At 38.0% G+C, this 16,611-nt stretch overlaps 1 protein-coding gene across 8 annotated transcripts in view; it reads right to left on the bottom strand.

Moving 5' to 3' along the window:
* The window catches only part of RNASEH2B (ribonuclease H2 subunit B), a gene marked incomplete at its 5' end in the record, with an annotated part of 91,939 nt that overhangs the window by 32,189 nt on the left and 43,139 nt on the right, over positions 1 to 16,611 (bottom strand). For 5 of the 8 annotated variants that reach the window (XR_013763509.1, XR_013763510.1, XR_013763511.1 and 2 more), the window contains 2 exons: positions 13,818 to 13,860; positions 15,264 to 15,345. Coding sequence is in view for 5 of the 8 variants with exons in the window: in XM_079138022.1 (XP_078994148.1) it covers positions 13,818 to 13,860; positions 15,264 to 15,345 (125 nt within the window). Of the gene's footprint in view, positions 1 to 5,646; positions 9,840 to 13,817; positions 13,861 to 15,263; positions 15,346 to 16,611 lie in introns of those variants that run through there. The other 3 variants (XM_079138018.1, XM_079138021.1, XM_079138020.1) reach the window with 1 other exon arrangement.

Below are 16,611 nucleotides of genomic sequence, written 5' to 3'. Positions count from 1 at the left end.
ACAACAACCAAAGCAAAAAATATACAGCATTAAACCAAATAGTTCCTACGATGACATCTACAATGTTAATTGTAACAGTAAGCAGAAATGATGTGATCAGTTATTGCCCACATTAAAACAGTAAGTTTGCAAAAGGGTTTATAATTTTGAATGGTGAACAGGGAGAGAAAAGAAGAGACATAGAATGTAAGGATTATGAGAAAAAAGAGAAAACAGAATTTAAAAATTAAAGGAAGAGTGAAAAAGAGAACAACAGAGTTTGGCTGTTATTAGAAGAAAAAGAATCAAGGGAAACAGAAAAGTGATAGATGAAATTAAAAAATAAAAATAGAAGAATACAAAACAACACTGAAATATACTAATCGAACATTCAAGGCCTCAAAAGACTAAACCATGAAAAATAACTGTCTTCAAAAAATGCCAGAACTGAGAAAAAAAAGAGACAATATGTATTTAAGTGTCCAGGAACCATTCAGTTCACAATTAAGCAGAAGGAAAAAAAAAAAAGTATTTGATGAAAAGAATTGTTTACGTTGGAGTTCAAAACATTCTCTACATCCCTTCTCAGCAGTGTTAGGTGGGCAGGGCTGGAGTGTGGTGCCTGCTGCACCCTCAGGGTGGAGTTGCTGGAGTACTCTGTGAGAGGAGATCCCACAGGTAGAGCTCCTGGAGGTGGGGTTTAGGTCTACGTAGGCTTCAGCTTCTTTGTTGAATGGCAATTGGTCTGAAGATTTTAAATCAGTGTACTTACAGGGCCCAGCAGGGCCCACACTGGGAAACTGCACTCCAGGAATCTTCCCTGGGTTCCACTTGTGTGGTGGAGGAGCTAATCTTTGTTCCCTCCATCAATCGGGGACCCCACGTCTCTTGATTTCTCAGGTTCAGTCTCCAACCTCAGTCACTTCTGCCCCTGCCCTTTTGAATTCCTGGCCAGATATGGGCCTGCTAGCTGTCCTGCAAGCTCCCAGACTCAAGGGTGCGGGGGGAACCATGGTTTTCCATGACCAGTATTCTGTGTACAACCCCATTCATGTTTCATTTAGGCATGTGCTATGTTGTTCTGTGTGGGTTTGCCAGACTCAGATTTTAGGGCATGTGTGGGTTTGCCAGAAATCAGCTCCCAAAGCTGCCAGCTAGCCCCACAGCATGGCTGCAAAATGGCTCCTTACTCTGTCCTCTAAGGGCAGCTGGGAGAGATGCAGCCTCTCTTCAAGAATATCGTGCAGCACACCTTTCAGGTTAGTCTGGCAGTGTCTTTGATCTCTGATTTCTCCATACCCAGACATGCCACAGGCCTCCTAAATATGTGGGTTCCTTTAATTTCCTTATCCCTCCGCTTTCCTCAAGGGGGCGGGGCCCACTCTGGCTGGCGCTGGCAGTGGTGGGGGATTTCTTCTTTATCTTATTTCATCCAAGTTCCTGAGTACCCAATCTGATTTGAATGTCCAGTATTAATTCCCAGTAAAGTCCTTTTTTTTTTTTTTCTTAACCCACCTTTATGAGAAGCTGGCTATCTGCTTCTTGGTTTCACACCAAACCGGGCAGATTAGCAACCTCCTGTATTCAGCCATCTTGACTCTTCCCCCACCCCATTGTTTTTTAACCTCTGCAAGAAATCTTAATTTTTCATGTTTTTATATTCCTTTTGTTATAAGTGGTTGTTTTCATCATTATTTGATTTTTCACAGTTCTAATTTCATGTATTCTCAACTAGATTTTTTTCTCAGTATCTTTTCTTATTTATTTTTATTTTTTTCTTTCAATTTTTCTTGTGTTGCTCTTCACTACCCAACACTCTTTTCTTCATTTCCTTTCTTCCTGTACATTTTAGAATGAGACATATGAAGGTTAATGCTTCGTTTTACAGACTAATTTATATAGTCTCTTACCTACTTTTCTCTTTGGTTAGTGGAGTTGTGGAGAACATTATTAAATTTTTATTCTGTGTTGATATATTTTGTTCTTAAGTCGCTGCTGTTACTTGTGGTTATTCTCTCCTCTTAAATAAGAGTTGGTAGCTTGATCTCACGCTCTGATCATGTTCATTGGGTGCACTGATGCTGAGATATACCCCACAGCCTAGGGCATATTTTGAGAAACAACTGCTCACTAGAAAGACCGTCACATAACAGAGGACAAGAAAGGCATCACCACAGATGCACAAACCACAAGGGAATCAGAAAGCATGAGGAAACAAGCCAACAACATACTTTCAAAAGTACATAATATCCAAACAACTGAATCCATAGATATTGAAGTGGATGAAGTGCTAGACAAAGAATTTAAAAAGCTCATTATTAAAATGATCAGAGAATTAAAAGAAGAACTAAGGAATGAGCTAAGGAAGTAAATATGGGAAAGAAAAATGCATTTCAATAGATATTCTGCAAAAGGATCAAATGAACCTTGGAAATTTCAATAAATCAAAGCAAAAAAGAAAACATATGTCAATAAACTAAGCAATAGATAAGCAGAAGAAAGAATATCAAGGCTCAAAGACTATGTGGATGAATTAGAACACTCAATCAGTAATAAAGAAAAGAAAAAACCAAGCAGAATATACAAGAATTTGGGGACAATGTTAAAAGGCCAAACTTTAAGACTCATAGGTCTTAAAGAAAGAAAGATACACAAAAATGGTATAGAAAACTTTTACAGTGAAATAATAGCAGAAAACTTCTCTAATTTGGGGTCTATTTCATAAAACATGCAGAACTGAAGGCATTTAGAACTTCATATAGGAACAGAAAAGGACCTCTCTACAACATAGTTAAAATATCAAAAAATTCAGAACCAAGATTCAATCTTAAAAGCTCTAAGAGAGGGCTGGGGTTGTAGCTCAGTGGTAGAACACTCACCTAGCACATGTAAGGCACTGGGTTTGATCCTCAGCACCACATAAAAATAAATAAAATAGAGGTACTGTGTCCACCTACAACTAGAAAATATTAAAAAAAAAAAAAAAAGCTGTGAGAGAGAAGCACTAAGTCACATATAAAGTCAAACCCATGAGAAAACAGATTTCTCAGAAGAAACTCTAAAGGCCACAAGAGTATGAAATTATATATTTCAAGTCCTAAAAGAAAGTAATTGCCAACCTGGACTATTATATCCATGAAATCTGTTCAGAATTTAAGGAGAGGTAAAAACCTTCCAAGATAAGCATAAACAAAAGGAATTTATGACCACCAAGCCAGCACTGCAGAAGCAACTTAAAAATAGTAAACACAGAGGATGAAGATAAAAATAACCAGAAGATCTTGAGAAAGAATACATTTCACTAGAAGAATAGATAAGCAAATGAGAAGAATGATTCAAACATTAGAAATAAAGCAAATGACAAGAAGTTACACACACCTCTCTATAACACTGAATGTAAATGGTCTTAATTCTCTAATTAAAAGACAGAGACTGGAAGATTGGATATGACCCAAATAGGTTGTCTTCAAGAAATACACCTCACAGGCAAAATCCTTCACAGACTGAAAATGAAAGGATGGAATATGAGATTCCATGCAAGCAGAATTCAAAAGCAAACAGTATAAGTAGCTACTCTCATATTAGACAAAGCAGATTTCATGCTGAAACTAGTGAGATGAGGCAAAGAAAGTCATTATGTAATGGTAAAGGGAACAATTCAACAAGAAGATATAATGATTATAAATATTTATGCCTTAGATGTTTGTGCATCCTATTTCATAAAATAAACATCAAAGACACCACTCTTACTAATAGGTCATTCAGACAGGGGGGTAAAGGAGTAAAAACACAACAGATTTAAACTAGTCTGTAGATCAAATGGACTTAACAGACACCTACAGAATATTTCATCCAATGACAATATACTTTCTTTTCATTCACTCAGAACTTTCTCCAGAATTGATTGTATATAAGCCATTAAGCAAGTCTGAGCAAATACAAAAGAAATGAAGTAATCACCTATATCTTTTCAAATCATAATAGGATAAAATTAGAAATAAACAGCCATAAAAGTTACAGAACTACACAAATACACAGAAATTGAATAATGTACTTTTGTTATTGCTGTTTCTTATTTTTTTGTATTTAGTACCAGGGATTGAATCCAGGGGCACTTAACCACTGAGTTACATATCCCCATTTTTTATTTTGAGACAGGATCTTGCTTAGTTTCTGAGGGTCTTGCTAAGTTGCTGAGGCTGGCTTTGAGCTTGCAACTCTCCTCCCTCAGTCTCTCAAATCACTGGGATTGCAGGAGTATGCCACCAAACCCGGCTGAACAATGAATGATGAGTGCGTCATTGAAGAAATCAGGGGAGGAATTAAAAAAATCTTGGAATCAAATGGAAATGGAAACACAACACACCAGAATCGGTGGGATACACCAAAGGCAGTTCGAAGAGGAAATTATAGTTATGAGTGTTTCATTTTTTAAAAAAGAGAAAGATTTTAAATAACCTAATGATGTATCTCAAGGTCTTTAAAGAATAAGCCAATCCCAAAACTGGTAGAAGAAAGAAATAACAAAGATGTGAGTTGAAATTAATGAAACAGAGACTTAAAAGAACAATATAAGTAATCAACTTGATTGATTCTTTTAAAAGAGAAATTCTTTTAAAAGAGAAATGAAACCAATACGTCCTTAGTTAAACTAACTAAAACAAAGAGTGGAGACACAAATTAACAAAATTAGAGACAAAAATGGGAATATTACAATAGACACAGCTGAAATCCAGAGGATCATTAGGGGCTATTTTGAAAACTTTTATTCCAAAAAATGGAAAATCTAGAAGAAATGAATAAATTTCTAGAAACATGATCTACAAGAGCTGAACCAAGAGAATATGGAAAATAACAATAAAAATTAGACTGAAGAAGTAATAAGATACCTCCCAACAAGAAAAGTCCAGGATGAGATGGATTCACAGCTGAATTTTACCAGATCTTTAAAGAACTCATATCAATGTTCCTCAAATTATTTCATGGAACAGAAAGGGAGGAAATGCTTAAAAATCCATTCTTTGAGGCTATTATCACCCAGATATCAAAGCCAGATCAGGACACATTAAGGGAAGAAAATTACAGATAAATATTCTTGATGAACACAGACATGAAAATACTTAATAAAATATGAGCAAACTGAATTCAATAATACTTCAAAAAGACTGTCCATCATGATCAAGTTGGTTTCATTACAAGGATGGAAGAACTGTTTATAACTTATGCAAATCAATAAATATAATCAATAACCACATAAATAGAACCAAGGACAAAAATCACATGATCACCTTGATGATGTGGAAGAAGCCTTCCCCAAAATTCAGTACTCCTTCAAAACAGAAACCCCGAAGAAGCTAGTGGTAAAAGGAAAAACAAAGGAACATCATGAAAATAGATGGAGGCCATTAAGATAAAGACAGGGAGCAAAGGGTATGAGAGATGCTGGGGAGTGAAACTGATGAAATTACGTTGTGTGCATATACAAATGTACCACACTGAAAGTCACATTCTACAAGTTGCCACCCTCCCCCCAAAACACATGCAGAGGGGGAAAAATAGGCTACTTCGCCACACATATGAACTACCTACCACTATAAAGTGAATGGACATTTACAACTTTTTTAAGATTACATGTTTCTGTTTAAATTGAGACAGTAAAAGTATATTTTTACTAGAAAGTTATCCTCTCATGGTTCATAATACTGAAGGTTATCATTTTCAAAACTCAAAGAGCACAAGGTCATGAGGATGTTTGTGTTCCTTATCTGTGGTACAATGTTTCTAACACAGATATCATTATAAATACTGGGGCATTATTCACTTCATTGATAATTCAAATAAAAAATACCCATAGCTAGAACTTAAAATAAAGGTACTTCTGTCACCAAAAAAGAGATTTGAGATCTACAGGGGCAGAGATCTCTCCTTGCACCTTCCAGATTCTTGACCATGTTGCAGAAAAGAATTTAAGAGCACATCAGGTTTAAGACAGCAGAGTAAGAGATTTATTAAAAAGGGAAAGTACACACACAGGAAAGGGAGTGCAGGCGACTGCAGAGAGCCCTGGGCAAGCCTCCCTGCATATAGTGCCAACATTACTATATCATATGCTAATTGATCATCACATATCTATGGGCATGAGGGAATGTGGGAAGTCCAAGTAGAAACCAGTCACTTGATTAGCAGCTCATATCTCCTCCCTTATGGGTTTTACTATTACAATGGGGAGTGGTGGGGAGGTTTTTGGTCACATCTTGGTCAAAGTCCCCGATGAGCATGCTACATGGAGTTGTGTGTTCCTCTGGTTGCCTTGGAACTATTCTGTCACAGCGTCTTTGCTGTTGTTTCACTGGCTAATCAGTAAGGATCCTCAGGGCTTAAGGTGACAGAACACAGGTAGGTTTGCTCACGAGTTGTTTTGTACATCAATGGTTTCACAGGCATGTCTTTGTTGAGACTCAGTACTCTCTGTACCCCTCAATTTACCTATCTTATCTCCTGCATGGAGACTTAGATCCCTGTTCTTAACAGGTTGCTAAAGGAAGATGGTCTATTTTTTGGAGCTGCTTCAAGCTGGAATGTGATGTCATCCCTACCTATGCAGGGATCTAAAGTCTCTTCCTGCCTATCTACAGAAGACAGAGAGAGGCTGGTCTCAGTTGCTGGAAAAGGTCAAAATCTATTCACTAACATCATTCTGGCTACTCGCCTAGAAAAATAAGTAGGTAGTTGAGATAATATTCCAATGCCACAAAACAGTCCATGGCACAGAAGTAACCCAACACCTTTGAGGGTCATAAGGAACATTAATATTTTTTCCTAGCTATTTCCTTTATTTCAACAAGAGAGTCAAACATTTAGGCTTAAGGGTAGAATCATCAGTCATCACCTTTACCTGGTAATGCAGATCTTACAGGGCTAAAGCAATGTTGCCTCAATTATTGGGGATACATACACAACATTTAGTTTTAATAATGGCACAGGCCCCTGACTGTGCAGATGTTAAGATGTCAAATGCCATATGATTCTGGAGCACTGTTTTTCTCACTAAGGCTACCTCAACACTTAATAGGGTTATTTGTTTGGTATTGTCATTTAAAGCTCTTTGAGTAAAACTGATCAAGGCTTCTATGTGCCACATTACATTTTCTAGCCCTGTCTGAAGTACAAAGATGGAAGCTTAATGGTCATACCAGTAAAGGACAATTTGTGACCATGTGTCATGAACATCTAGGAGGTTAATAAGCTCACTTGTTAATCCAACATCTATGAATTCAGGGATATCCTAGGGTAACATCGACCCAATCACCAAAGGGGAAGCCATGGACTCTCTGGTAGGGCATTTCTAAACAGGTGGAAGCTGTTGTCTCTAATTCCTTGAAGCAGCGCCTTCCAAATATATTAAGCAGTTTCTATTGTGCCAGGGTCAATCCATTCAAAAGTAAACTGTTCATTGTGACCCACGTTGTAATGGGATGCAAAGAAAGCATCCTTGAGATCAAGGCCAGTGAACTATGCAGATTAACTCATTATTTGAGTCAAAATAATGCATGGATTTGGGATTATGGGTTGAAGGAGGATTAAAGCCTCATTAATTGCCTGCCAAGCCTGGAGAAGTCGACAGCCCCCCCTTAGGTTTTAGGACTGGGAGAATGGGAGTATTGCATGGGGATACCATGCTTAAGATAGAGATAAGGGGTTAGAACCCTTGGCAGGCCTCAGGCTAGTAGGGGATTGTTGTTTATGGGGCTATGTCTTTGGGTCTTCTAGAAAAATAAAGATTGACTAGGCATTCATTGCCTTTCCTGGTATCTCAATATCCCAAACTTGAGGAACTATTACCTTCAAAACATCCTCAGGCAGACCTCCAATCTCTCCCTAGGTGATTCTGTTATCAGTGCCCCAATCAAGGGGGGGGGTGAATGTTTAGGTGCTAAATGAAGAGTTACATACAGAGAGCCTAAAAATCTTTCCCTAATAGAGGAGAGGGGCCTTCCAAGAAAACCAGGAAGATTTGAGTAATAATTAGTTCTTCAAATCTGAGTCAGAGATGCTATAAAATCTTTTGACTTCAGAGATTCTGTCGATACCAGTCACAATTCAGGTTTGATTAGAAAGTGGTCTAGGAAGTTCAAGTAAGGCAGAATATGAAGCCCCATATCCCATAATTTTACCTGCAATGTCAAGAATCACCTGAAACTCTTCCTGAGTGATGTCCAGCTGGCCAATAGGGGCAATAAGAACCTTGGGCATACACAGTCCTCAAGAGCAGTCATCATGGGAGTGGCTGTCCATCCCAGCTTCCCTGTGGAGGCAGGGGCAGTCTCTCCCCAGTGTGTTCCTTTCCCCCTTTACATAGGGACAAAGTCAGTATGATGTGGTTACTGTTTAGGGCAATTTTTCCTCCAATGTCCAGATTCTCCACATCTGAAACAACTGTCAGGTCTCCAGTTTTTCCCCTTTGGACTATATTTGCCTCTCACCCAGAGATTGCATGGTGCTTCTCATACCAAATGAAATTAATCAGCCTTGTTCTCTAGCCTTCTGTCATCTCCTCTGGGCCCTAGTAAACTCCTCCATTTATTCTCTGTGGAATGCCACAAAGGCCAAATCTTGCAGCTCCTTCAAGGACAAGAACTGGTTCATGGCCTTTTGAATCTCTTTTTTGATGTGTGAGGTCAACTGGTAGATGAAAAGTATCCCTAATAGGAATAGTACATCCACAGAGTTAGTATCAACAGAAGAATATTTCTGGAAGGTCTCAGTCAATTAAACAAAGCAGGATTTTCATCTTTTTCCTGTTTTACCTTCCAAATATTATCAAAATTTTCTTGCTTCTCCATATACTTTTTCATTCCTTCAGTAAGACAAGTTATCTTGTGGTCACACCTAACAAGGTTGGTGTGTCCTGGTTGATAATTCCAGTAGGGTCCTTATGACGTATGGCTATATCTCCTAGTGGTTGATTAAAGTCTTGGATAGCCAGGCTGTCTGCATATGCCCAAGCTTCACACAAAATACCACCCCTTTCTTCGGGAATGCAATAGGAGGAAAACACTACATGTAGGTCAGACCAAGTGAGATTAAAGGTCAGAGTCAGGGTCTGAAATTCATCTATAAATCAGTTTGGATCCTCTGAAAATTGTCCTAACTTCTGTTTGCCTTGAGCCAAGTTTGACAGAGCAAAAGTGACATATACTTCCATGATTTCTCCATCTCCATTTGAGACTTCCTTGAGTGGATGGAGACTGGAGAGTATGGGGTCTCCAGGAAGGTAAGAGGTTCTGCTACAGGTCACTCCTGAAGGGCTATTCCCCTTGGATAGAGGCAGGTATGTGAGTTGATGAGAAGGTGGGCTGAGAGGTGGACCAGATGGGATGGACTGAGAAGACCATGGAATTAGTCTGGGGAGAGTGGCAGGCTTTCAATGGGTTTGCAGATCCCTTTGCTTGTAACTGAAGGGGAGGCCCACATGGCATTCTAGGGCCACTGCTCAAAGTACATCCTCTAGAGGAGCACTCTCTTCCTGGACTTCAGTTAAAGGAAAATGGGCATTATGTAACTTATAGAGACCCACAAGTTTTGGGTCCTGGTCCTCGTTTGCAAAAGAGATCCAGTTACAAGATAGTGTTAAGTTTTAAGGTCCCATTTTCTGGCCAAACTTCCCAACTTTCCAATTTGTATTGAGGCCATACCATGTTGCAAAGAAAAGTTAGTCTGCTTTTATTTATACTATCAGCCTTAAAGGCATCACAGTTATTTAAGATGCAGCCCAAAGGAGAATTGGTGGGCACAGATGAGGTATTATCCATTTGGTGAGGTATCATTATCTTGCTTAGTGATGAATATGCCCCTCTGCTCTGGAAAAAGAAAAGAGAAATTGAAATAAACAAAGTCCTGTCCACTAGGTATGAACTTGTGTCATCTTAACTGGTTTCTTATGACAGAAAAGTTAGATATCCTTGTCTCCAACTGACACCTTTGCTAATCATCCTTATCCTTGGAGCCCCAGGATCCTTCAAGCCTGCTTGAAGTCCTATATAAGAAGAGACAGAAAGGACTCTGGAGGCCAGGCTTGGTGGTACACACCTGTAATCCCAGCAGCTCGGGAGGCTGAGGCAAGAGAATCACAAGTTCAAAGTCAGTCTCAGCAACTTAGCGAAACCCTGTCTCAAAATAAAATAAATAAATAAATAAATTTAAAAATGGGCTGTGGATGTGGCACAGTGGTTAAGCACCCCTGGGTTTAATCCCTGGTACAAAAAAGAAAAGAAAAAAAGAAAGATCTATAGAGCTCTGAGGACGACATTAATGATGAAAAAAATGGTTCGCTTTTCTTTTATTGGCCCATGAGCCTATCAAGGATAAGGCTTAAGATGACCATAGGACCTTTTTGTGAGCTGTCTCAAACCTCATAATCCACATCTCTCCCACAAGCCCAGAGCATATAAACAGTATATATTTTATGATCAAAAAACAAGTGATTCTGGGGTCTGCACTTATACCAAAGGGGGAACAAAGCATCTGGGTTGCTGGTACAAAGGAGTTTGGCAGTTGGAAAGATTATGAAAAAGAATCAAAGAAAGCCTTAAAGGAGGGTCTCTAGATATCATGGTCACCCAAATCCCAGATCACACAGAGGATAATCAGTAACAGATGAACACAGCAAGCAGCAATGATGGAGGTACTGTAAAAGGGTGGCAGAGCGACCCAATAGGAAATTTACCAGTGCCTGGAAACAATGCAAGAATTCAGGTTTCCACAGCAAAGAAAGAAAAGTGAATGAATACAAAGAGCAAGGCTGGAAGGGAAGAATGCCTACCGTCCTCTTCACTATGCAGGGATTCTACAAGGTTTGGATTGCTGTGTTGATTTTGGAGGTCGCCTCTGAGGCTCTCACCCCCAACGTGAATTTCCTCTGCTTTGTCTCAGGTGTGACCTACATGTTTTAGGAAACATGAGGATGCTGAAGACACTGAGTGATCAGCCCTTATGAGTGTCTCCCCAGATGAGCTTGTTAAGATCCACCTAACCCAGTGCCTCTTATCTTTGATATCTTTATGATCTGACACTCGTGTTGCCCTAAACCCAGAGGAAAGGAATCTGCAGATATTTCAGAGGGAGGGAGGGAGGGAGGGAGGGAGGGAGGGAGGGGGAGAGAGAGAGAGAGAGAGAGAGAGAGAGAGAGAGAGAGAGAGAGAGAGAGAGAGCGCGCGCGCGCGCGCGAGAGCCAATGGATTCCCATTCAATGTGGCATGGTACCTCCTAAACCCACAGGATGATGTTAGGAGTCACCTGTGTGGTCCTTGGATCTGCTTAATATAATGAACTAATTCTGAACAGGGGAGCTGTTGTTTTACTGGTTAATTAGTAAGTGGTAGTTAGGGGTTAGGGCTTAAAGTGACAGAATGCAGGTAGGTTTTCTCACGAGTTGTTTGTTCTGTAACAAGTCAATGGTTTCACAGGCATGCCTTTGTTGAGACTCAGTACTCTCTGTTACCCTCAATTTACCTATCTCACTGCCATTGGAATATAAAACATTTAATAAGCAAAATGATTTCAATCAGGTGTTTTAAAAGCTCACAACCAAACAATATGCCAGTTATAAGTTCTTCTTTAAAAAAAAAAATTATTGTGGTACTTCTCTGCATATAACTAGCTTTTGTTATTCCCAGCACATTGTTGAATATGTTGGAAAAAAACATTAATGGTGAAGTTTTGTTATTTAAAATACCCAATCACTATGGAGTGACAGGATATTTCAGCAGAAATGGACAAGTAGCTCAGAAAGACAGTACTAATAAGGATGTGACTAAATGGGTGCCAATCTGGGAAGAGAAGAACACACACCAGAGTAACATGAGGATTTGTTAAGCCTGGTCTTCTCACTATTAAAAAAGATTTGCAAAAAGGAACTTGGGAACATCTCTAAACCCACTGGTGACACCCAACTTTGCTAGCTGATAGTGACAAATTCAAAAGATTGCAGGGGAGGAGGGTAGGAAGCTGAGCTCAACAAAAGCAGAGATATGACAGTAAGGGAAAATGAGGCAAAACTAATTTAGATAGCAGTTTCCCTGCTGTCCATTCCAACTGATACAAGGATGCCTGGCGGCTGCTGGGAAGTATTTCCTGAAAATGATCACACATACTGCTATAAAAAATCAATTGAATTCTTGGCACAGACAGGAATGCTAGCTGAAGACATAGTCTATGCTTGCTTAAAATGTGGTACATTATCCAGTACAGTTTATAATATGCATACCTCATCCAGGAGATAAGGTTGAGGCTTAGGAAGGACAAGATGCTGAGATCTGAATCAGAGCTTGGCAAACTATGGCCCACGGGCCAAATCCAGCTGGTCCTGGATTTCATAAATACAATTTTATTGGAACCTGGCCATACTAATCATTTATGTATTGTCTATAGCTGTTTCCTCCCTACAACAACACAGACACTGGGCTGTAACAGAGATTGTATGCTTCAGAGAGCTGAGATATTTACTGTATAACCTTCACAGAAAAAGTTTGCTGACCCTAGATTTAAATCAAAAATGACAAAACCACAAATGACTTAAATTTTGGAAATTAAAATAAGAAACAGAAAAATGGAACAGAGAATAAACTTATGAGTTACATTACTCTAGAAGGTATCAAAAGCTAGCACTTTCAAGACTTAGTTTAGGTCAATTCATAAATTATATCAGTTTCTAAGGAAGATAGATATGTGGGAGAAAGGAATGCACTTTGTTTTTTGAGGCAGAGAAACAAGAAACAAACACTTTCAGGGCACCTATCTTCTTAGGTAGAACAAGACAATTACTTCACTCTTTGTCTCCTGGATATTGCAGAGACTAACTACTACACTGGAAGAAGCATTGTCTGACCTAGGATGTCCTTAGGTCTTACAGCAACTGACTTCTGCCCAGTGCTCTTCTTCAAGGGGGCAAAAGATGCCCCTTCGCTGACAACCGCTGAACATGGCCCCAAATAAACACGAATACACTTCCAATTTTCAACCAAAGTTAGCTCAACAAAAGCAGTTTTTTAAACTGCTAACCCCACCTCCAAACAGAACATGGTAGGAAAAAAATTCCTGAGCATGCTAACTACCAAGGCCAGCTCACTGCATGTACCGGGAAAGGAAAGTTGTTTTGCATCTGAGAGGTGTCCACTGCACATTCTCAAGGCACACTTCCTCTGCGGCTGGAGAATTATCTCATTGAACAGCAGTGCTTCTGTTTATTTCCCGGCCTCAGAGCCACACTTACTCAGCTGAGATTTGGCTTAGACTAAGGGATGCTACAGTGTAGGTGTGGATTATGACTAGCTTTTCTAGTCTGTGGATCTGGGAAATAAACAAGCTACAAAGAAGCTGGGGAGAGCAGTTTGAGAATGTTTGGAAGAGGAACAGGATTCCCACTAACAGATGACATCTACACCTAAATTGGTTAATCATTTCAGATTCAGACTAGAAACATGGTTCTCCTTGTTCATCTTTGTGTTACAAAACTCATGCTCTATAAAGCTCTGGGCCAGTTACAATCAGATTTGGCAAAATGAGTTTTAGTAATATCATTCTGGGTCATTAATGAAATTAATCAAATGGTCTAGCTTAATCAAGAAGTCTTCATTTTAATTATGTATCTATAATATTTTTATAGTGGTACCTTCTAAAATGAACTTGGTTTTCACCATTTGGGTAAAATCTACGATAATTAAAAATACTGATGGAATATATATTCCATGTTTTACCACTCCAAGGAAGATGAATTTTGTATGCTTTAATATATATAGTATAACAAATTACACTCAAAAATCTTGGTCATAGTTCCTTACCTTTGATGGAGGGTTTGGCAATGAAGCTGAAAGTTCTGGAAGCCTAATGAAGTTAAAAAAAGATCACAGTCATGAGTTTTCATAGGCAAATAGAAGCAGGCCAACATAAGACTTAGTGAGTCCTACTTTTCATATAGTTTTGCCATTACAGATCCTCCTGTTCAGTCACCTCAGAGTAAAGAATGGAATCTCTCTAAATCAACGCATCTTCATTTTGCTACTTAATTCCTTATGTTGAAGCTGTTTAAAATGAAAAACAGAAAACCCTGAACCCATTTGTTGAAACACAATTGGTTTTTGTTGGCCTCCACAGATTAGAGTTTTGGCACTAGAGTGTTTTTTCTTCATAAATTATGATGTTAGCATTTATTTAAAAGTGACAATCACTGTAACAGTTGACAAAAGCCACACAAACTTTACCTTTTCTCCCATTAAAGAGAAGTTTAACTGGCATAATCCTCTGCCAAAGTCTTTATCCCAAACTTGAAATTTTAATGGAAAGAAAAAAAAAATCTAAACAAATAATGGAATACAAAGATGCAGTCTCTAGTAAGACAAGCATCCACAAAATCCAAGGAAATGTTAAACAGAAGGATGGTTATCAATTTAAAACAAGTTTTCAATATACTTTAGTAAAGGGACCAATTTTCACTGACTATTTTAAAGTGGGACCTGTGGAATTTGCTAAAAAAATAACAAAAAAAAAAAAAAAAAAAAAAAAAAACCTCCCACAACTCTATCATTATCTATTATGGATTTAAAAAAAACTATATTATTCCCTGTTATGGATTAAAGAAGAAAAAGCATTTAATAAGGATCAGGAAAAGCTATTAAATCATCCACACAATAAGCCCTTACTAATTGCTAAAATCTTGAAAATAAGCACATTTCTTCAACAAAAGTATTTTCTTTATATTATAGTAAAGATGTTTATAAAGAAAGGAATACAAATCAAGTCATTCTTAAAACTGTTCTTCCATTCCTCAAGGACAGAGATTGTTTTTCATGTGACTTTCAGTTCGAAGTACTCAGCATTATGAAGGCACTTAGTAAACATCTAATAATAGTGAAAACCTTTAAATGCAATCTTCAAAAATATTCTACAAGGCATCTACCCTTTTCTCTCCCCTCTTTCTCTTAAAATGATCATAAAGAACCAAGTTAGTTAAGTCTCACTGGGGATAAAACTTTAAACATTTTTGTCCTCTAACATAAAAAGCAATAATTCCAATCCCCAAACCCACTAGTTGCTGCAATCAGTTTCCACCAAATCAGTTTGTTCCAATCGATATCTGTTATAAATCCTCTTCACTCCATATAGTATATGACAAAGCTCAAGAATAATCTCTTATTACACAGTTACATGATATGCCATAGAGAAACCTGTTGCTGGGGAAATCAAGAAGCACAAAGGTACTTGTTAATTAGGATTATACCAACACTTACTTTAAATATTTAGATAAGTCACCACTTAATTCTTTAGGGATGTAATCAGATACCAGACCATGGGCATAACGAATATAATCCTCTGAAAGAAATGAAAGAGAGTGAAAGAAAATAATTAGGAATAATTATGGTGGTTTTATAGTCAAATTGACCACAGTTCAAATTCTTAGTCTATCTGAACTTAGGAAACTCAATTAAGCTCTAATCTCAGCTTCCTTGTTGGTAAATGGTGAAACTAATACTATGTGTCAGAGCAGAGACATGATGGATGAGATATGACACTGTATGATGCCAAAGATATAATAATATAACACAGTAAATTCCTACTAAATTTAACAATATGAAAAGCAAAAACTCGGGGTTGCTTTGTTAGTTGAAGTCCTTGAATATAAATAAAATTTAAAAATCAGTTGTGATAATACGAAATATTAATGTCTCTTTTTTCTAAAGCTAATCTTTTCTAAGTCTTCTCCAAATGATAAATCTAATCATTGAATAGTAGTGAGAATACTCATTTAAGGTAAATAAAATATAAGTTAACATGATTTATCTCTGTTAGGTATTAGCTTCATAAGAACTTTGAACATTACATATACTTCTAAACTAATAAAATGCCTTTTAAAAACTGAAAAACAACTCACACAGCAGAATATAATTATTAGTTCTAGAATATCTGGTATTGTAGTACTAAAATGCAGCTCTGCCATTGATTAAAAACAGACAATAAAATTTGTTTACAAATGCTGCTCCTTAACTCAGCACTATGTACAGATTATATGGGGCAATCAAACTTTATCAGGAAATGGGATAACCACAGGGGGATATGAACTATCAAAAGCAAAGCCTGGGTCTGCTGCAGAGATGTTCACTTGCTTCCTTTCTTCCCTTCTTTTCTGCCTTCAAGATAAGGGAACAAGGTACCCTAGTATTACTCAGTAAATGACGGCCGTCTGGTAGTTAACTGATCTCGAAAATCTGTAGGAGGAGATTTTCATGGTTGATGTAGAACAGAAAGTTATCATTGGATCCTTCTTAAAATGTGCTTATGGTTCTGGGCAAGTAACTTATACAGTTATTCTTAAAGAGACAAAGAAAACTATTTTAAGAAAGTCAGCTTACAGGTTATTCTCTGCTTCTGGTACCAGACATACCCCATGCTAAGAAATGTAAAGCTTACTTTATGGTTGGAACATTAGACAGCAACACAGCCAAGCCCAGAAACTTAGATGTAAAGTCTTGGTGAAAGCCCTGGACTCAGAGCACAAGACCTTAATTATCAGCTAGGATAAGTCATCCACCTCTCTGAGACCACAGTCATCAATTTTTAAAGTAAGAAGAACTGTCTAAA

The sequence above is a fragment of the Sciurus vulgaris genome (genome assembly GCF_902686455.1).
Source record: "Sciurus vulgaris genome assembly, chromosome: 4".
NCBI lineage: Eukaryota > Metazoa > Chordata > Mammalia > Rodentia > Sciuridae > Sciurus > Sciurus vulgaris.
The sequence above is the reverse complement of the archived record's forward strand: the minus strand, read 5'-3'. Positions and strand labels throughout refer to the sequence as shown.